The sequence below is a fragment of the Lissotriton vulgaris genome, chromosome 7, assembly GCF_964263255.1.
Source record: "Lissotriton vulgaris chromosome 7, aLisVul1.2, whole genome shotgun sequence".
Classification (NCBI taxonomy): domain Eukaryota; kingdom Metazoa; phylum Chordata; class Amphibia; order Caudata; family Salamandridae; genus Lissotriton; species Lissotriton vulgaris.
In genome coordinates this window covers 890,644,278-890,666,307 of record NC_141695.1, presented here as the reverse complement: position 1 = coordinate 890,666,307, position 22,030 = coordinate 890,644,278, and the positions used below count along the sequence as shown (strand labels likewise).

The 22,030-nt window shown below is 44.0% G+C and overlaps 1 protein-coding gene across 5 annotated transcripts in view; it reads left to right on the top strand.

Moving 5' to 3' along the window:
* The window catches only part of TCOF1 (treacle ribosome biogenesis factor 1), a 338,714-nt gene that overhangs the window by 24,077 nt on the left and 292,607 nt on the right, over positions 1–22,030 (top strand). For all 5 annotated transcript variants that reach the window (XM_086931305.1, XM_086931303.1, XM_086931304.1 and 2 more), the window contains exons 2-3: positions 16,838–16,893; positions 19,058–19,185. In XM_086931305.1, the coding sequence (XP_086787431.1) occupies positions 16,838–16,893; positions 19,058–19,185 (184 nt within the window). The remainder of the gene's footprint in view (positions 1–16,837; positions 16,894–19,057; positions 19,186–22,030) is intronic.

Sequence of the window (22,030 nt, the reverse complement as noted above, 5' to 3'; positions counted from 1 at the left end):
GTTGGGGAGGGGGGGGGGGGAATGCCTCTCTCTCCTGTGAGGTGCACCAGATTTGCATTCCAAAGGCGGCATCTCTCTGAAGCTTGCCTGCCCAGGGAGGCTGATCTGAAGGTCTTCCTGTCGAAGAAAGTGTTGCAACCTCTTCCCAGACACGTTTTTGTTCTGGGTCTGCTCAGAGCAAAGGCTCTCACGCAAGGAAGTCAGAACAGCCTCTTGGAAGGAAGGCAGACAGAAAATCTGTGAAACAAGTCCACATGAGGCCTCTAAGGTCCTGTCTGGGTGCATGTATTGGTAAATCCAGCACTGGCATCAGTGCGGTTTTCCCTATAAGAGATGTTCGATACCAAACTTCCCTATTTTCAGTGAAACCATCACAATGCTGGGGAGCTCATTTTCCCCAATGTCCAGCATGTCTTAAGATGACCTCCCTCTGCACTGTTCTGGCAGTATTAGGACTGACCAACACAGGGGCATATCTGCTCATGCAGACATTCACTCACATGTAATATTAAGCACCCTGCCTTAGGACTGTCAGGTCTTCAGTAGTGGTGACTTACAAATATTACAGGCAGGGGACATGGCACACAGGTATGTGTGACATGTCATTTTTTCACTTTTGTCTGCACCAAGACACACAGCCTGCAATGGCAGCCTTGTATGTGCTTGGTGAAGGGTCCTTTAGCGTGGTGCAATTTGTACTGCAGCTCTTGGGGACCCTCTTTAGTCAGACCCCCAGGGTTTTGCGGCTTTGAGTGGCAAATTTCGCGGCAAAAAGAAGCAAAATTTGCGGCCAAAAACCTCAAGATTCGCTCTATTTTTGCGGTGGGCAAAGAATGTGCCTGTGTTGTATTGGAATCTTACCTGTTCTTAAGATTCTCTCCTCGCTCTCCTCTTTCCCTATGTTCCGTGTGGAACATCTGGTACACGACACTCGAGAGTTGGCAGTTGTTCCTGCGCTGTCGAGGTGGTCGGATGCCAGGTTGTTTTCTCCCAATAAACTTACCTGTACAAGGCCTCCGTTTCCAGTCTCCTGCTTTCCAGAGTGCACGAAGCATCACAACATTTTTGGCGACGCTTTCCGATGCTTGAATCTGCCTCACTCGACTTCATTGTATGGGAAGCAACCTGGTGATTCCGCGACGTCTCCTCCAGCCCTAAGTTTGCCGTTGGCTGCCTTCGCCTGTCTTCCGGATTTCTTCACGCTGATTTCGTCTGTTTTGGCCACCTTCAAGGTACTGTCATTTGATTTATTATTCTCGCTTGTCGAACTCCAACGTTCCAAGCAGTTCGGTTTGCCCCACGTCACTGCACCGCATTTGACGTTGCTGCAACGCTTCTGACGCTGTACGTTCTACGTCCTGGCGTGTTGACGTGTTGACGCCCCCACGTCTCCTGACACCTCTGCCTCGTCACTGGAACGCATCGTCAATCTCTATTATTGCGTGTGCAAGCAGAGAACGTTCACAGTTCCCTTTGTTTTCCTCAGCCCTTCGCAGCAGTTCTTACTCGCCTTCCGATGGGCCTTATGACATCACACTGACTGCCTTTCAGTGACTACGCTGATTCACTCAACGTTCTGCAGACACTTTCACGGTGATTTGCACACCCTTACTTACAAGTTTGACTTTATTATTTCTTTTAAAGTGTGTTTTAACTTTGATTGCATTTTCTCTTCACTATGGCTTCAAATATTGTCATGCCTCCAATGTTTCTTTCCTCTCCAGGTACACCTTCAATAGATTGGGAGGACTGGGTTGAAATGTTAGACAATTATATTACTGCGCTAGATGGTAAAAACTTCCACCCTGAAAGGAAAAAAGCGCTCTTGTTAAGCACTCTTGGCAATGAAGGCCAAAGAGTTTTCAAATACTTACCAGTGGCTTTAGGTCCCAATGGTCAACCCATGGATGACGCTTACAAAGAGGCTCTGAAAAGACTAGAGACTAGATTTGCCAAGGAGGTCAACCTGGTTATGGCAAGATACCGCTTTTATACTCACCCCCAAGCCGAAAACGAGAGTATTGATGAATTTGTGTCCAGTTTACGTGAACTTTCCATCAAATGTCGTTTTGGTAACATGACTGATGAGTTAGTTCGCGATCAACTTATGGTACAATGCCGCCATAGGAAAGTTCAGGAAAGACTATGGGCTGCCAAAGATCCCTCCTTAAAAGAGGCAATTGACATGGCGAAGGTTATAGAAGAATCTCAAAAGTGTATCAAAGAATTAGAGCGTAAAGATAAGCCCTCCGCTCAAATTGGCTGTGTTGATTGTGAAGAGTGTGTGGAAGGTTATGAAGTTAATGCTGTCTCTAAACGTTTTAACAAAAGTAACCCTAACAATTTTCCTTCTAGGGTCAGGAGCAAAGAATGTTGGCGTTGTGGAAGCCAATTCCATTCAGGTGACTTTAAGAAGTGCTATGCTCTTGACCAGATTTGCCGGAAATGTGGTCGCAAAGGTCATTACCTTAGAATGTGTAAACTGAACGAGGGTTCCGATAAAGTTAAGTCTGACACCTTTGACAAACCCAAATTTAAAGTGAATGTAATTGACAACAGGGTTTTAGTTGTTCAACAAGTGAGTTGTGACTTAGTTAGTACCACAAGTGACTTCCCCAGGTTATCTAGACCGTCCGCTATATTTTCTATTTGTGGTCAAAATGTCTTACTGATGGTTGATTCTGGCTCTTTGTTCACCTTCATTCCGGAATCTACCTTTTCTTCCTTATGGCACAATGTTTCTCTCACTGAAAAAGATATTGATCCGGTGGGGTACCAGGGAAAACCCATTGATGTTCTGGGGTACATGTTTGGGGTCATCGCTTTTAAATCCAGAAGTGTCAATGGAAAAGTGTACATAGCTAAAGAAGGTCCTCCTATCTTAGGGTGGATGCACCAGTTTGATTTGAACATTGTGATCAATCCTTGTTCGCCAGATGTGGTTATGACTATTGAGCGTGATGCTCAAGTCAAAGACATTTTAGATGCTGCTTATAGAGTATTTGCTGACAAGTTAGGATGCGTCAAAGACTATTTCCATAAAATTGTTTTGAAGCCCAATGCTTCTCCCGTGCAACATAAACTAAGGAGAGTTCCCCTTTCTGTCAGACAGGGTTTGAAAGATTTGTTACATGACATGTTGTCTACCAAAGTTATTGAACCTGTGGAAGCCTCGCCCTGGATTTCTCCCGTAGTAATTACTTTGAAATCTGATGGGAGGTTGAGATTTTGCATTGACCTCAGGTCCCTCAACCAGGAAATAATTACTGACACCTTTCCCCTTCCCAATATCAATGAGCTGTTACAATCTGTGGGGGGGGGGGGGGTAGATTCTTCTCAAAGATCGATTTGAGGAGTGCGTACCACCATATCAGATTACACCCTGACTCCAAACCTTTGACTGCCTTTATTACCACCGAGGGTACCTTCCAGTTCACTCGCATGCCGTTTGGCCTCGCCTCGGCTGCTAGTGTCTTTCAGAGGATGATGTCTAGCATGCTCAAAGGTCTGTCTGGGGTTGTCTACTTTCAAGACGATATTCTAGTGTCAGGGAAAAGTGTGAATGATCACAATTTAGCTTTGCGTCAGGGCCTCTTCAAGTTAGAGGACACCGGTTTAACTGTGAACAAGGATAAGTGTGTTTTCCTAACTGAAAAGATCGAATATTTAGGGTATACCATCTCCGCTGATGGCATTGCTCCAAAAAAGAATCTGCTACTTGCCATCAGCCAAGCCCCAGCACCCAAGGACAGGGATCAGCTTCGCTCTTTCTTGGGCTTAGTCGAATATTATTCGAAATTTGTTCAAGGCTTTGCTTGTCTGTCCGAACCTTTGAGAGTGTTACTGAGAAAGGGTAACAAATTTGTCTGGGACAAAGCCCAAGAGGACTCCTTCCAACAGATCAAGGAGAATATTTGCAATGCTGGTATTTTAGCCCCCTTTAACCCTGGGTGCAAATCCTTCTTGACCGTAGATGCCAGCCTTACGGGCATCGGTGTGGTGTTCTCACAGCTTCAGCGTGGTCTTGAAAGAACCGTTGCCTTTGCTTCGAGAACACGTACCCAAGCTGAGAGAAACTACTCGGTCATTGAACGAGAAGCATTGGCTGCTGCTTGGAGTGTTGAGTACTTTCGCGTATATCTGTGGGGTGTAAGATTTGTGTTGCGGACCGACCACAAGCCTTTGCTGAAAATTTTATCGGGTGGTGGTGCTGGAAAAGGTTCTGCTCGTCTTGCAAGGTTTGCTGCAAGGCTACAGGAATACTCTTACGAAATAGTGTTCATTCAAGGATGGAAAAACGTTCAAGCGGATTGTCTTTCTCGCTTGTCTGTTGACTGGAAGTTGGTTGATCAAGATCTTGAGAAGTGTGTTGTGGATGAGGCCGTTGCTGTGGTTGGGGACGTGTGTGAATCTCCAGTGGGTGCCTTTTCTCAAGACCAATGGTTGACTGAGATGAAGAAAGACTCTGTTCTCCAAGAAGTCATTCTTTTGATTAGGAGAGGTGCTTCTAGAGAAAGCATGGTGCCTGTGGCCGTCAGGCCCTTTTGGAAACTCTTAGACGAGTTGTCTTTGGCAGGTTCAGAGATCATTATGAGGGGCGATCGTTTTGTGCCACCTGCTGGCCTGAGATCTCACATTTTCAAGCTAGCACACTTGGGACATTTGGGCCAGGGCATGACTATTAGGAAAATAAAGCAAGAGTTTTGGTGGCCGGGCATGGACGATACTATTCGTGTTTGGGTGGAGAATTGCCCTTTTTGCAAGGAGAGCGAAAAAAGATTGAAGGTTGGTCTTCAAGCCAATCAAGAGCACATTTCTGATCCTGGCAAACCCTGGTATAACCTGTGTCTAGATTTCATTGGCCCCCTGTCCGGTGTTTCTCTTGATTTGCGTTTTGCTGCTGTGGTCATTGATGTCCATTCCAAGTGGCTCTGTGTGGAGTTTCTTAGAGATGTCACCACTAAGTCTACCATTGAAGTGTTTGAAAATTTATTTTCTTCAGAAGGTTTCCCTAACATGGTCTTGACTGACAATGGCACCCAGCTAACCTCCAATGAGATGAGGTGTTTCTTTGAGAAGTGTGGTGTCAAACATTCCCGCACTTCCTTGTACGACCCCATGGGCAATGGTATGGTCGAAAGGTCCAATCGCCTGGTTAAAGGTACCATCCAACTCGCCTTAACCAACAATCTAGACCCCAAACGTCTGGTTCAAGATATGGTTTGGTCTTACCGGACTACCCCCCACAGTGTCACCAAGATTTCTCCTTTCCAAGTTATGCGCGGGCGCTCCCCTGGTTCTAGAACTGTCCCTGCTTGGTTAAAGGATTGGGTACTGTCCGATGGCGTAAGTTCTCCCGTTGTTGTTTCCGGCAGGATCGCTGTTGGCGATTGGGTCAAAGTCAAATCCGGCAGAACTAAGGCTGGTCTGCATAAGTTTAAGGGCCCTTTTCGTGTTGTTTCTGTCAGCAAATTTTCTTTGGTTCTGGAAGGTGGTGACAGGTGGAACCTTAGGAATGTCGCTCTTTACCAGAAGGGTGGTTCGTTTCACATCCCTGCTTCAAGTGGTGAGGGGTGCTCGGGTGCCATGTTCATGCCTGACTCTGATTTCAGAGACCCTCTGTCTCAGGACTCAGTTTGTAATTATGGTCCCTCCGTGTCTGGTTCCCGCGAGTCTTCATGTGATTCCCTTGTTCGTCCTCCTCCAAGTGTGAGTTTGCCTATTGGGCCCAGAGTGCATAAGACTCCTGCTTATCTCAATGATTATGTACTTTCTTAGGGTTGTTATGCTTTGGTTTGTTTTTTTCTCCACCGAAGTGGGATGGATCCTGTATGGGTTTCTTGTTTTTCATACTTTGTTTCATTTTATGCTTCGTATGTTTTGATAGTTCTTTTGCATTGTTTTCCTTTGTTTCACTCTCTTCTAGGGTAGAGGATGTGTTGTATTGGAATCTTACCTGTTCTTAAGATTCTCTCCTCGCTCTCCTCTTTCCCTATGTTCCGTGTGGAACATCTGGTACACGACACTCGAGAGTTGGCAGTTGTTCCTGCGCTGTCGAGGTGGTCGGATGCCAGGTTGTTTTCTCCCAATAAACTTACCTGTACAAGGCCTCCGTTTCCAGTCTCCTGCTTTCCAGAGTGCACGAAGCATCACAACAGCCTGCCACAAAAATACCGAAGGCTTGTGCTCTGTCACTGCTGGAGACTGTGCTATGTCACAGTCTGTAACTTTGCAGAGTCTCCAGCAGCGCAGAGACTGGAACCGGAGGGTGTCTGATACCAAAGAGGGCTGATTACCATATGAAACCTGCTCTTTTTGGCATCAGGCAACGTATGCTTGCAGGGCAGCAGGGGTGAAAGGGAGGGAGGGAGGGGGGTGGTGGCAGAGAAAGTTGAGGATAGGTAAAAAAAACATGTAGGATACGTGGGACCTTTTTACGTATTTTGTAGCTTTAATTAGCCTGTTGGGGGCACACAAACGTGTGCGGCAGCAGGCTCATTGCTCAGGAGGGGTTTCTAGCTGCATTGCAAAGGCACGCAGCAGAGGCCTTTGACACCTCTGCTTCCTGCTGGCCTGTTGCTCACCCTCTTTTTACTGGCTCAGTGGCAGCACAGAACCAGCAAAGAGAGGTTGAACGGTAGTTTTATTCTTTTAAACATATTTTGTAGGTACTTTTGTAAAAATCGCAGCATTTTTACAAAAGTGCAGATTTCTTTGCTAATCGTGGAATCCTAGGGGGTCTGTTTAGTACCTTATGCCCTGGGTATCGATGGGTACCACTTACTACGAACTTACAGAGGGTGCTAAAGGTTTTGCCTATTGGGGGAAACAATTGTACAGTTTTGGGAAGGAGATTTGGCGTTGGGGACTTGGTTAGCTGGAACCCAGTGCACTTACAGTCAAAATTATATCATTTACCAGGCAAAAAGTGGGGGTGACCATGTCAAAAGAGCTACTTTCCTACACAATTGCTCCAATGTAGTATTCAGAGGTGCATGTTACCTCAAAAGGGATATAACCTTTCTGCCTGAAGGTGCGGTGGGTCCCAGCATGATCTTAAATGAAATAAAGGGTGTTTTGGGAAGGATTGCCCCGGGCAAGGCCCCAGGCTTAGACAAGATAGCTGGAGACCTTTTTAAGACTGAACCATCCGTTTGGGCGCCATATCTATGGTTGCTTTTTAATGCAATCATGCAAGGTATGAAGATTCCCCCGAGCTGTCTGGATGCGGAAATAATTCCGATTTTTAAAAAGGGCTCCTCCCTACCAATTAAAGACCAATTAGTTTAATAGATATACCGCAGAAAGTATTTGCACACGTTTTTCTCCTCAGGCTACAATCCTGGATGGAAGAGAAGGGGGTACTGTCAGCTCTGCAGGCGGGGTTCAGGGAAAAGCTGTCTACCCTGGACCAAGTACTGAGATTGCAACTGCTGTACTGGAAAACCGTTAGCCTGCAGGGGGGCAGTCTCTATCTCATCTTTGTAGACTTGAGGTCTGCATTTGATTTAGTGCCTAGGGAGAAACTATGGATGGTATTGAATGAGATGGGGGTCCCTGTATATTTAATTCAACGTTTTAAACTTTTACATGAGTCTAACTATGCGCGTATTAGGCATGGCAAGGACGGTAACCTCACAGCACCTATAGCCATCAATCGTGGAGTACCTCAGGGCAGAAGGTTCTCCATAAATGTGGCCACCCTGTGGAATTCCCTCCCTCTACACTTACGCTCGGAAGCGAGTCTTCTACGGTTCCGCAAACTTTTAAAAACATATCTATTCCCTGTCTAGTTCCCGTCCTATTGTGGTAGCGTATCTTTCTGGTTGAGCGCGGGGATGCCCAAGGGTAACCAGACGCTATATAAAACTCGTTAATAATAATAATAATAATAATAAAGTGTGCTCGCGCCAACTCTTTTCAGCCTCTACATTAAAGGCTTGATTGATGCCTTGCTTGTAGAAAAGGACTTGGATGCCCCCAAACTAGCCTCCCGTAGAATCTCGGCAATGATGTTTGTGGATGACACTCTACTGATCGCCAACTGGCTTAAAACGGGTTTAGGACAAATTTGAGTCTTTCTGCAGGTTAAGAGGCCTAGAAATAAATCTACAGAAAACAAAATTCATGGCATTCAATTGCCCAAAAAGTACACAGCCTAAACCGTCTCTAAATGGTATCCCTCTTTCGAGAGTGTCCTCCTTTGTGTACTTAAGAATTACAATTACCGATTCTATGGGTTGGGGGGCTCACATCACGAAATCTACGCTAAAATTGGCCCAAACTTCAGGTGGCATCATGAAGGTCTTCAGGTCTAGAAAAAGAATAGTTAGCCCGGCGATAGAAAGTTATAGGGCACAGGCTAGAGGTGGGGCATTATGTGGTGCAAAGCTATGGAGACATTTAAAGCTTGACAACTTAACTCCAGTGGAGAACCAATTTTTAAGACTGTTATTTAGTTTGCCAGGCAGCACTCGGCCTGTCCCACTACGATTAGATATGGGAATTTCATCAATTGCTGATGTGGCGAGCATTAAACCTATAATGTATTGGCGCCGCCTGTGATACACTCCAGAACTCGCATCTTATAGGGAAGAATTGTTAGAGGTTTTGAGGGTTAGGGCCACAGCCAAATTCCCTTGGTTTAGCCACATTAAACCCTTGCTAAATGACATGGGCTTAGGGGATTGTTGGTCAGATCCAGAGTCAGCGTGTTTTCTAACCTCTAGGAATAAAATGAAGACACTTTATAACGAGTATAGATTGGCCCAACTCCATATTTCCTCCAGTATTGGGAAACTTAGAGTCTTTTTAGAAATAAAAGATATCCCCTACTTCAGTCAGTAATAGATTTTTATAAATCCTCCGGTGGCTAGGAAGCTTTACCTCCAGTATAGATATGGGAAGCTACCTCTTCGCTGCTTCACATCTAAGTGGAGAGATCAACAAATGCTCCAGTGCCCGGTGTGTGCCCACCCCGAGGAATCTGAGCTCCACGTTTTCTTTAGCTGTCCAGGATATCAGTAGGCAAGGAACCGCTGGTTGGTTCAGATCTGCAGAAATCTTGGTGATAGGCGCTGCCTTGAAGTATTTAGGATACTGAAATCTGATTCGTGTATCCCAATAGTTTATTCAGTTGTAGGCTTTTTGTTCTCCCTGTGGTGCACCAGAAGGGGTTTTTTGAAATCTTGAAAATGCTGAATTGATCCTGCCCCAATGAACTAATAGTGTTATTATAGCAAGCTGGTTTAAACACTTGTAGCCTTCTTTTTATATTTTTTACATTGGAGGTTAATTGTACTCCTTCTTTTAATATGCTGGTTTTAGATAAATTATATATTTATTACTGTACTACGCCCTTTCCGGAATTAACTTTGTGTCCTTTGTCTAGCTGTAACATACCATCAGCTTGGATACTCTGAATGAATAATATGTGTTAATTACTAATGTGATTCTTAATCATTATTAATTTTCGATGTATTTTAAACTTGTGTGATTATGTGTATTGTACTTTTTAGGTCATTCTGACCGAAATAAAGTTTATATGAATGAACGTTACCTCAAAAGGCCTTGATAAAGTACCCTTGTCTGGGTTGGAAAGGCTTAGGTTTTCAAGGTACTCTCTCAAATACTGTCGGAAGGAAACTGATAATTGTCTTTGGAACACCTTTGTGTATTGGGTGTAGATTTATTTCAAATGACCGTCCTCCTTCCCCAGTACTGGCAGAGGGATCCTAATTAGGGCTGAGAAAGGGGACCCTGGGGGGCGTCCATGCGAGGCAGATCACAGCTCATATTGTGAGGTGAGCTAAAGGTCCAGTCCAGTCCAGTCGGTGAGTAATAGTCTGTGCCTGTGGCTCTGTAGTGAGAGTGAGAGAGTTGGAAACATAAGATTAAAGGAATGGTGACGTCTGAACCTACGTGCCAAGTATTGAAATTAAAGATAGCAGTGTGTCTTCTTTATCCCGACTTAATATATCATTTCATCTGTCAATTGCAGTTTTGACTCTTGTAGCCTTTTTGTCACCTCGTTCCTGGAACACTGCAGGCCTGACTCGCACGTACTAGGGTGTTAATTGTGAGCTTTTTTGTGAAGTCATTTGTTATAATACTCGTTATAATGCTTGTTTAGATACCTGTGACACTCAAATAAATATAATCCTATTAGAAAAATAGAAATTAAGGGTTATTTGTGCAGCCACAAGGATGTGCTGCTAGTTGGGGTTTGAAAGGTTTGCATTATGATTTTTTTTCTTTATCCTTTTGTGCCCTCGTGGTGGATCATGTATCAGTGTATCATGGCGGCAGTGAATATTCAATTCTTTCGCAGCGGCTCAGACTTTATTCTAAAATGTAACGCCTGCACAATATTTGGTCAGACATTCTTGTAAAGTATTGATACAATATATCGATGGTTGCAAGGAATTGTAATGCACTGTGTCAATTAAACAAGACCGGTTCTGGCTTTCTTGATACAGTGAGGCATGTAATATTCCCAGCAATATTTTCCTGTTGGAGATGTAGACAAATGTGATGATTTGATTCAGGTGACCTCTCTCTACTAAAGCTTTCTGGGGTTGAATCAATCCACCTCACTCGAGATGTTGGTAGTATAACTGAATCTTAAACAAATCTTTGTTGCAGGATAACAGTCTAGCTCCCTTTATTAGCATAGCAGTATCTATGCCGCTCGCAGTACATTTTGGCTCCAATATAAGATTCTTTACATTAATTTTGTTTTTGTTATCCTCTGTAATAGTATTGGTACTTGTTATGGCATCAACCTGAATTCGCTAATGAGTTTGACTCCAGGCTAGTTTGCAAATCATTCTTAATTGTTGTCTTTCTGTGAATCAGTTTATTCCTGTGCGACACTATACATTTTTAGGTCTGGCCTAGAAACCGCTTAAGCTGTTTCACCAGTCTTGTGTTTTCTAAAAAGTTCATAATAAAAATGCATATATGTATGTGTACTTACAGGGGCTTTTAATTGTGCCGCTTCATCTATTGATCTTTTTGTGATATTCCCATTTTGCTTCTGGCCACCACAGCATACTGCAAGTGGGTCAGCCCACCTCAGCCATTTGCTGGCTCTCTTCATGTTGCTTAATGACTTTTGGTTCTGCACATGTTCGCATCCACCTAAAAGGTAGTACACTTTAGTGCTAAGGCTGAACCGCCAACTCTGTTTTCATTTAATCTTTTTCTCACTTATTTTTGTGTTGCCCCCACCCCCCCCCCCCCTCTAATTTTATATGTGGTTATAAAAAAATGTTGTATTACTTGCCAAGGCCAGACCTATTGGCTTTAGTTGTCCGTTATACAGACAGTCTGTATAACAATCTGAGAATGTATTTTCCTCCTTTGGTCATTATGAAATATACAGTTTGCTGTTTGTAGATGAGAAGTGCTCTCGGAACAGGTAATGTTTTTATTGGCAGAGAAAGAAAGGTCTGAATGCTTTTAAAGAATTGATTATTTTACTAAAGTAGAGACGCATAATTTTTCTTTGTATATGTAATGTTTTATTACCTCGAATATCTGATGGAGACATCTAGCCGCAGGTTCCTTATCCTAGAATCCTCCTCAGGTGCCAGACTTGATTCAGAAATTTGACATCAACTGAGTCCATATTAGCTCTCTTCCCTGATGCGCTAACATCAGTTCCTTTTCTGCTCCAGCAAAGCGGGTCCGCACTGTTGTTCCTCCTGCAGATTTTTGTCCTACTTGACGTTTTCTCATCAATGGAGCAGTGTGCCTTATTTTACCCTTCTTCAATGTCCTCTGGGTTTAAGCTTTGTGAGTCCTGTGGATGATAAATGTCTGCCACAGACCCTCACTTTGCTTGAATGTAGTGTCTGGGTGAGGCCATGACTCCGAGTGCAACTCTTGTCACCAGCTCTGACCGAAAACGGTCATCAAAATCTTCTCGTCTTCCTCTGTCCCCTACGTGCTCTATGGACTGACTGCATGTCCACGCTAGGAACTGTTCCCGCCGAGCATCCTTCATGTTTGATGTCCGGAGGTAAGTCACGGCATCGGTGAACAAAGTCGTGGCTCCACCCGCTGATCCCCACTGTTCAGTTGAAGTGTCTGGGCATGAGAACAACCCGCGTCTCCCCACCTATCCTGGGGCATCTTTGACCCACATGAGACAATATTCTCAATCTTTTCATTCTTTTCTTGGGTTGGCACCTCCCTCTGGGGTGCCCTTGGGCCCCGCAGAAATGCATGAGGTCGTGCCTTTGACCCTGCCGGTGGTTTCTCGCCTGCTTTATGTTGGTTTCCTGGATTTGAATCCTTAGCAACGCTGGACAGCCCTTTGAGGCTCCCACCTTCTGTTCCTGCTCTGCCAACTTGAATGTCTGTGTCTGGCTTATCTGCTGGCTCCCATAGTGGTGCCACTGATCAACGCTTCTTCCTACATAGAAGCTGCGTTTTCTTGGCATCGACCGGCTTCGGTTAAGGCACCTGATGTGGTGCTGATGGAGCTGACTGCCTCAGACTTCCTTCCTCCTGGTTTTTCCTTCTGAGGACCATGGTTGTGGCAGTACTACAGACTGTGTAGTGCCCTCCTCCCATTTTGGAAACTGTTCCACCCCTATGCAGTGTAACTCGTTACATGTCCTGACTTGGGTGACACTAGTGGCTTAGAATCATCTCCAACCTTCTGTGTCCTCCTAGTTTGGCTACGGGTTCTGCTCTGGCAGACATGTTAAATAGAGTTTTGGTCATAGTGGATTTACAACTTCCTTCTGTGGGATTGTAATCAGACCATTTAATTGGCGTTCTACATCCTGACTAGTCTTAACATTGAGCTTGTACTTCTTTTTTTTTTTTATTGATTTTTATTTATCTATTTTTTTCTCTCCCTCCTTCCCTCTGGAATGAGGCCAGGAAATGTGGCTCTTGTGGTGGGCATATTTTTTCTTCTTCGAGCTTTGCCCTGCCCTCTCTGAACACTTCTTGTTTCCTCGCCCGCTTCTTCCACGCCTTGTGGGGCTCAGTGGAGCGCCTCTTGCCCTCCCTTCGAAATGCCCTGGTACGAGATGGAATAAGCTGCCACTCTAAGCATCTGCTGTGGTATGTGGTGTTATTCTGTTTTCCAAAGCTCTACATCAACGTGCATGGTTGTGTACTTCCAGGTTTTTGAAAACTGTGCAAACTACTTTTATTGACATGTCTTTTAATGGTGCCTCCCTTTTTGCATGCCGACTCTGCTTTATGCCAGTTCAGAGATGGTAATGGTGGTTCGGAGTCTTAACTCTGTTGCACTACGGATGTCAGGCACAGTTTGTGTACCCTTGTTTTGACTCTTATCTGCCTTCATAGGGCGGAGTGCTTCCCTCCCTCCCAGGGTTACAACCGGTGTGGTATTCCTGCTTTCTGCGGGCACTTTTCTTATTTATGTTGTCAGTGACTGGTTTAGTTTCCAGCCTTCTGGAGCATATCTTGCTTTGTGGTCTCGTGGAAGTCTGTTGTAGAGCTTCTTTTTGCCGCTTTATTTTCTTTTCCTACCAGAGTACTTACTCTGTGACTGGTATTCTGTTTGTTGTGTGGATGTGCTATAGCCTTGTTCCCCGTTCTGTGGGCCCTTTTACTTGTATGCCTCGGAGGCATTTTATAAGCTATCTATGCAGTTAGTATATCTTATAGGGACTTCAACTTCATCTTTTCTCTGCCCCTTATGTACTATGGGCGAAACTGGTACCAAAGGTAGGCACAGTCTTTGGCATGGTTTTTTCCAGTCTTCGACCCTCTTTGGTGTGGGCCTTCTCTTGTGTATTATTTTGAATTGCGTCTCAGCACTGCTTTCTTTTGTAGGCCCTTTTCTACTTAATCGTGCTCCTGATGCTGTTTATCTTCAGCAGTCTAGTGATCTAGTATGTGTTTTTACCCTTTCGGTATTCTGCCTACCTACTTTGGTTACGGACGCTGCTGTTGCCTCCTTCGGGTTTTTTAAAGTGTATATCTGCCATCGCACCTGTTTGGTAGCTGTTGTGTCAGCTGTTACTTTCAGTTTTCTTTACCTGGGACACCAGTCCACTTGATTGTTTAAATCCTTGTCTGGTATCCTTATTTCACAAGAGCCTGTGTTTCCCTTACTTTTCTGTATCTTTTCTCCCTCCACTCTTGCCTTCATGGCATCCATTTTTCTATGGGAGATGTTCCATTTAATCCCCTTCTTTGGTGGGGCTATTTAAATATGTTTTAGTGGGGCATATCCTATCTTTTCTCAAGTTTCCAAAAAGCATTGATCAGGTTCCTTACCGGTTTCTCCTGCTTCCATAAATTGGGTAATGTGTGATTGTCATAATCAACTATCTGTTGCCCTTAGTTGTTGTTGCTCCTTGTTCTCCGTCCTCCTCATCCCCCTCCCTCCTTAGTCGGTGGTGTTAGTTCTTGGAAGGTTGCCCTTGTTTTCCTGTGCAATGCCTTCACTTCCTGCTCTTATGTTGTAATGTGTTGCGATTTCTCAGCCTTATTTCACGGAGTTTTATGTAGCGCAAACTTGACCCGAAGGTATCTGGTATCGCAGCACTTTACAGAGCACCAGTTGCGTTACATGAGGACACATTCATTTTATTTATTTTTGTTAGGCACAGGGAGATTAAGTGATTTGCCCAGAATCACAGAATGTTCAGCGTCATTGCCGAGACTCTAACCTAGTTCCCCAGGTCCGAGGTGGACCACCCTAGCCACTTGACTTCATGTCTTCACCTTTGTTACTGCCTCTTCTTTTACGACTGTATGATGCATTATCTCTGTCCGTCCTTGGTTACCTCCTTTGTTGGAGTGTCCTTTGTTCCTCCACTTCTTGTCCTCCGAATTTACTGGCAGAGGACATGGGTTACCTTCGGAGGAGTGGATATACTTTTGCTGTACCCCATATGACTTGTGCATCTACGGGAATTTCATTTTTTTTTAATAAGCATGTTTATCCGTGTGTGTGTGTGTGTGTATGTGTGTGTATATATGTATGTATGTATGTATATATGTGTGTGTGTGTGTCTATATATATATGTATATCTTTGTATTTCATATATCTCTTTGTATTTCTCTACATGTATATATTTATTTCTTGAATGGATCTATTGTAGATGCATTTCACTTCAGATATATATATATATATATATATATATATATATATATATATATATATATATAATATATGTATGTAGATGTGTATATATAAATGTGTGTGTGTTTTGCACATATGGTTGTCTGGCCTTCTTCTGTACGGTGTATGTCGCTGCATTTTACGTACACCTTTCTTGGCGACCTGGCTCAACCTTCTTGGTTGTACTTGTCTGTTTCCTTTCTTCTCTTCAGTGAGCATCTCCATTACATTATTGAGAAGGATATCTTCTATATTTTCAAGGTTCTCAGTATAAGAATGGTTTCTTTTTAACATTCCTAGCAGTGCTCTTCAGCATTCATTGTTCTCTCTTTTTTTTTTTTTTTTCTCCATCATTCCATCATTGGAGGTCTATTTTTCGAAATAAGTTTCACAGGATAGTTTTCTCGACGATTGGTGGGTGCTCTTATTCGTTGTATGTGTTGCTGCAACTGAGCACTCTGTGTACGCTCCTTCCATTTAGTTTTGAGCCTGGACTCTATGAACTATTTTACTTGGTCCCTATGCCTTCTCCAAGCTTAGGTTGCATCCCCTTTAGGGGCTGCCTCTGTTTCTGGTTCTATACCGTGTTTCTCAGTCTTTTAGCTTTCTACTCTGCACAGGCTTCCCCTAGTCCTTTTTGAAGATCAGTCTTTTCAGTGAGCATCTTTGATTCGCCTATCATTTTTGGATAGTCCGGTCTCTTTCTAATTTTTGGACCTGCATCTCTTTTTTTGGGGATCTTTGATGTTCTCGTTTTGGCACACAGTTTCCAGAGACTGTTTCTCTAAGTGGCTCTACTTTGTTGGCGCAAATATTTTCACAAAAGAACCTGATGTCGGGGTAGGGCTTACATGGACTATAAATGTAAATTGATACTTGTATAGCGCACTACTCACCCGCAAGGGTCTCCAGGAGCTTGTACGAATACCGCTGTGGAACCCGTCCTGGCTTTCCCTGTGTGGCGTCCACTCCTGGGCACCCCCAGGGTGAAGGCCAGGCATCCTTAGCGTTGTGGGGGCCGTTGTGGAGATTAAGCAAGCTATTGCCCAGAGTTGCAGAGTGGGACTCCATGATTGGAATAGGCACCGATGCGAGAATTATCTGGTCCGTGGAATTTTGAGCCCAAGACCCGCCGAGGCGGGGAATTGAACCCTGGTCCCGGGCTAGACCTCTGCATCAGGGTCTGCCGCTCTAACCATTGAGCCACACTTCTCCACTATGTTGACATCACATTCGGGAGACTGCGCTACAGAGTCGCTTGACGTCCTGTACTGACGTGCAGAGGTACAGCTGAACAAAGTTCCAGATCCAGTCTGGCACCTGCGGAGGATTCTAAGATAAGGAATGTGCAGCATGTCGATACAAGCAATGATATGGGGGTCCAGGTAAAAAGTTGACCAACCTATCGCACAGTGCCCTTCTGTTTGATCTGTATGTTGTTGGTTTAAATGTGAGTGGGTAGCGATATAAAACTTTCGAGTTGGTGTACACGGGTACCCTGTGTAGTGTGTTATGTTGTCTTCTCTTAATTGGGCATGCAACTCTATATCCCCAAAAAATCCACAGTAATAAGTACCTCAATGCTAACATCTTTATTTACGGTATTAGCCTGTTGATTGGATCTGGTAGGGCTAGCGCTCTTTATTCAGACACTTTTTTTCCCTTGCTCTCTTGAGTTATAATGCAAAGTCCTTTTTTTCCCTTTATCTACTATAGAAGCTGTTCACTTCTCAAACAGTCTCATTGTTGGATATCTACAAAGAGTGGTCGAAGTAAGTGTAAACTTGGATGGTGGGCGGGGTGCTTTCAGACAACCAAATGTTTTTTTGAACCCTGGATAGGATGCCATGGATAGAATATAGACACCTTAGCATTCTCCTTATTTGGCAGAGTATTGAATTTATCATACATATTTTGAGTTTTTGTGCAGCCCATTCTCAAACCTATGCAATGTAAAAGGCCTTTACTCAAGACATATGCAGTTTTACCCAAAGACTAGCTTGATTTACATAGCCAACATTTCGAAGCTATTTGACTGTGTTGCTGAGCCAGTCCATCTCATTTGTTTTTTTTGTTGTTTTGTAGTTTAAACAAGCATGCACATGTTTACATCATAAAAAGAAAGTTAGTTTATGTGATTGTGTTAAATGTAACTTTTAATATAGAACTTGATAGAACAGTAGTCATTTAGACCAGTAACCAATTAAAGAAATCTGTTGCAACACATTCTATCGGTTCATCACCTTCAGTCCGCAACTTTTAGTCCGCATACCTTCATTCCGCATACCATTATCCCGCAAGTACTTTTATTCCGCAGAATATTACAACGCTTGTCATTATATCTTATATGCTTTTATCACGCATGCTTTTACAACGAAATTCGTTGTAAAAGCATGAATGGTAAAAGCATATGTTTTTAAAATTGAAGTGTAAGGTAAGTATATGGTTGAAGTTTGGGGGTGCTGGGGTATATGTTTTAGGGGTTCAGGGGTATTTTAAGGGTGGGTTTGGGTTATGGGGTACAGGGGTAATTAAGGGTTATGTTTGCGTTTTGGGGTACAGGGTTATTTTTAGGGTTTGGGGTAGCTTTGGATTTTGGGGCACAGGGTTATTTTAAGGGTTCAGGGGTAGGTTTGGGTTTTGGGGTACAGGGGTATGTTTAGGGTTCAGGGCTTGGTTTGGGTTTTGGGGTACAGGGGTATTTTTAGGGTTAAGTATGTGTTTTGGGGTACAGGGGTAATTTAGGGGTCAGGGCTAGGTTTGGGTTTTGGGGTACGGGGTATTTTTAGGGTTCAGGTCTAGGTTTGGGTTTTGGGGTACGGGTTATTTTTAGGGTTCAGGGCTAGGTTTTGGGGTACAGGGGTATTTTTAGGGTTCAGGGCTAGGTATGGGTTTTGGGGTACAGGGGTATGCTGGGGGTAGTGTTTTAGGGTTTTGGGTAGTGTAGTGTTTGGTCATGCTAGGGGAAGTGTCATAGGGTTTAGGGTAGTGTAGTGTAGGGTCATGCTGGGTGTAGTGTTTTTGGGTATAGGGTAGTGTTGAAGTGTTTGTGTAGTGTAGGGGTCATGCTGGGTGTAGTGGTTTAGGGTAGTATTTTAGTGTTTGTGTAGGGTCATGCTTGTTGTAGTGTATAAAGGTTGTGTTGTGTTGTAGTGTTTGTGTAGGGAAGTAGAGTGCTTTATGGTAGTGTTGGGAGATCGTGCTGGGTAGTGTAAATATAGGTAATGGACTGTGTGTTAAGGGTGGGTGGTGCAGGGGGTTCTACTTTAGAGTGTAGTGTAGGATAGGGTGCTCTTACTTTCTTTAACAACTTTTAAAACGAGTATACATTTAACATGCATGCCTTTTCGTTTTAAAGGCATGCGTGCTAAAGGCATATTCGTTATAAAAGTATGCGTTTTTTTTTGTTTGCGGCCTAATGGTATTTGCGGGAGTTTTTTTGCGGACTAATGGTATGCGGGATTTTTTCATGCGGGATAACGTCATATATTCCATTCTATCCTCATAGCTACTGAAAAATGTCATTAGACCCATTCGTCAGGCACTTCATTGTTCCTCTTGTCCTACTACCATTAATTTTAAACTTAAATTTGAGAGTAGCAAAGTAATTATGGCAGATTTCAGTGTTGTGTGTACAATCATATTACCAAACCTGCATTTGACATTTATTCTAACCTTCTATTGATTGCATATAATCGTGTGTAGTTTCATAAATAGGATGTCACGTAGGGCTCCTTATTAGTCCTCCTCGCTGTCTTCAGAGGTTCTTCTCTGACTTGATCAATCTTAAAATTTATGAAGTTTAGAAGCTTGATGGGGTCCTTTCCAGAGTTTGCATGTCGTCAGCAATGTCTGACCTTGAGGGCTGATTTGCTTCATGGACATTTCTGACCACTTTGCTTCAAGTAATTTTGTCTATGCCTTATGCCCCTGCAGCTCTCCCACCGGTCCCCAGAAGAGGAAGGCTGGCAAGGCAGACCAGACCCCTGAGGTTAAGAAGGTCCGCATCTCTGACCCGGCCAGCAGTTCAGAAAGTTCAGAGGATGAGAAGCCCCAGCCAAAGAGTAAGCATGAACTGTTAACTTTGATCTCTTTGTCCAAACACTAAAATGTATCCTTAAGCCTCCATCTTCTCCCTTTGTTCCCAGCCCCATCAGCCAGAGATGGCCTCTGCACCATAAATAGATATCGATCCACAGGGTGCCGTAACACAGCTGTGAAGGATGTTTGGAAAAATGTTACATTTTATCTGTACTCTGACTTCTACCAGTGAGTCAGAGTGTAGCCTTGGTACCAAGTGCTGTTAGTGTTTGGATATCTTAAGGTTGAGGCTGCTGCTGAAGTGATTTAGGAAAGATGGAATTAATCGTGCACAGCTGAGAAGTGATGCTTGTCTTAAAGTAGCATTCCCTAAAAGTGATGGTTGTGGGGTCCTTTGGTGGTAGGTATCATTAGGTTTGGAAAAGAGTAGTGCTCTTAAGGTGCTGCGTGATTGGTGTGGTTAGGGTGCATGACTTGTTTCATATCACCCCTGCCCCCCCTCCCCCCCCTGCATGTCCCTGGATTTCTGTATCTCTTTACTTTTATTGCTTGTTTTTGTACCAGTTGATCCAAACTCATTTAGAATGCATATACTGTTTTGTGCCCTCTGTTTGTTTTAGTCTTATTGTTCTACTGCAGAACCTTACTATGGCATTTGAGCCTCACTGTACAGCCTACAGGTCCTTTTGTATTGTAGATTGTATGTTGTCATTAATGTAAGGTTTCTTTTGCTGCAATTTGTTAGGTTAGGCTGTTATTAAATTAAACTTGAGAACTGAAGAGTTTGAAATAAGAGTTTTACGTTTACAACCTGTTTTTAGGTGAATGAGAGATCTTTTAGAATGGGGACTTTAGATTACCATTATCTGCGTTTGTATTGGGTTCTCCTCCAGTCGATATTTATCAATAGTCATAATCACTGTATAGTCGCTCCCGCATGTGGGATATATACATATACACATTTGCGCAAAGCTTTTCAATAGAGGGGTGTGCTTTAAATAAAGAAAAACTGTCTTCAGTACAGCTTATTAATGGCTACAAATTGAGCAAATTTCATTTATTTTAATTTTACACCAAACATAATTAAGCTAAATAGTCACTAATACAATAACCGGTAACTAGAAACCTATTACATAAACCTTTTTTTGAAAAGAAAAAAAAGAATGGAAACGCAGGGCAATGTGATCAGATAGGGTGCCATAGCTATTAGAAGAAAAACAAGTATCCTTTCTCCTGTGTCCCATCATACCACACAGCTGTGTATCAGCTCATTTTTCCGACTCCTGGAAACAGGATACTGGAGTGCAGCCCTTTGGTGCCGCCTGCGTAGCCGTTTGCTGACACTGCTTTCCCAAACCACTTGCCTGCCTGCTTACTGGAGGAGCTCCGCTCCAGGAGCATTGCACAAGAGACTTCTGACTGCGGGGACCGGGACGGGACTGCGAGACACAGCATCCACAGCGCCTTGAAGAACACAGCGCAGCTGGTGTCTCTTCCCGCCCCCAACACTCTCTACTAAACCCCGCCCTCGACCGCGGGACGCAGCTCGGGGCCAAGACCGGGCCAAGACCGGGCCGTTTGAGGCCGGCAGAGACCGGACCAGGCCCCTCCTCCTGGCCCGATTATCCCACACGTAGAACAGAGTAACCAGCCACAGAAATGTGCACCAGAGAAACCAGGAGTAAATCTTCATTGGCGGCGTCTGGAGCCACGAAAGGTACAATTGACAATTATTTTGTTAAAGCTGGCTCTCTCCTGATTGAGGAAATCGAAGTACTTGAGAGACGAATTTGCCAAGAAATAGATTGGGTTAGGAGATCTTCGATGGGGCCAATGGCCCAAGCTCGAACTCCCGATGGGAGGTTAGAAGCCACTAACCACGCACTAGGTGACCAAGGTCAAACCCAGCCACCCGGTCATTCGCCCATTAACCCAGATTCCACCATAGAGCCCCCTAGCGATCTCGAGGACATGAGTTTAATGGCTTTACCCATAGGCCAGACACCCCAAATTTCATCTGAAACACCGCTCCCTACATTTGAACCCAACATAGCTGCAACTAATGGCAATGTGAATAGCCCTGATTTAGCAAGGGGAGCTAGGGAAGGTGCCATCCAAAAAAAGAGAAAAGGGACTCATAACAAAGGAGATAGTAAGTCTAAACCCCCGAAACTAAATCCAACTAGGGAAAATGGTGCTACAGGTACCACCATCGACACCAACCCGGACAAGGCCAATGCAACAATTTCATCACCAGTTACAATTCCTATGACCACACCATCTGGTTCAAATAATATCTCTGTGGAAAATTCTGGTGATATTACACTGGCAGATATAGGCATACTCTTTAGGTCCCTATTAAGTCCCCTTGAGGCTCGCTTGATCAAGATCAAAGCTAGGTTGGTCAATATTGAAAAATCCACAGTCCAACTAGCAGACTTTAGGAAGCTTGAATCGAAAGGAGTCAAAGGGGGCATAGATCTAAACACCAAAAGGGGAACCGAGTATAGCACAGCTCAGTTGATAAAGGGCCCCGCTGCTGCTAACCAAGATCCACAACCTAAATTGCATCAAAACGAGAATCCCCAACCCCCGGCCAACCCAAATACCAATAATGTTCCTCCAATAACTCAGACTGTACCGACCCCACTCACAAATATCACTGTACAACCTAAAGACTCTACTAAAACCCCGACTGTAACACAGAGAGAATCAACATCTCCAGGAAAAAAAAGAATCCCCTGTAAAATTAAACCTACCAACTTACCACCTGAGGCGTCTCCCTACACGGTCATCCTGGCAGGGGTCCCTGAGTTAAAACCCAACGCCATAGAATCAATCCCTTCCCTCAAAAATAAAGTCATCAGC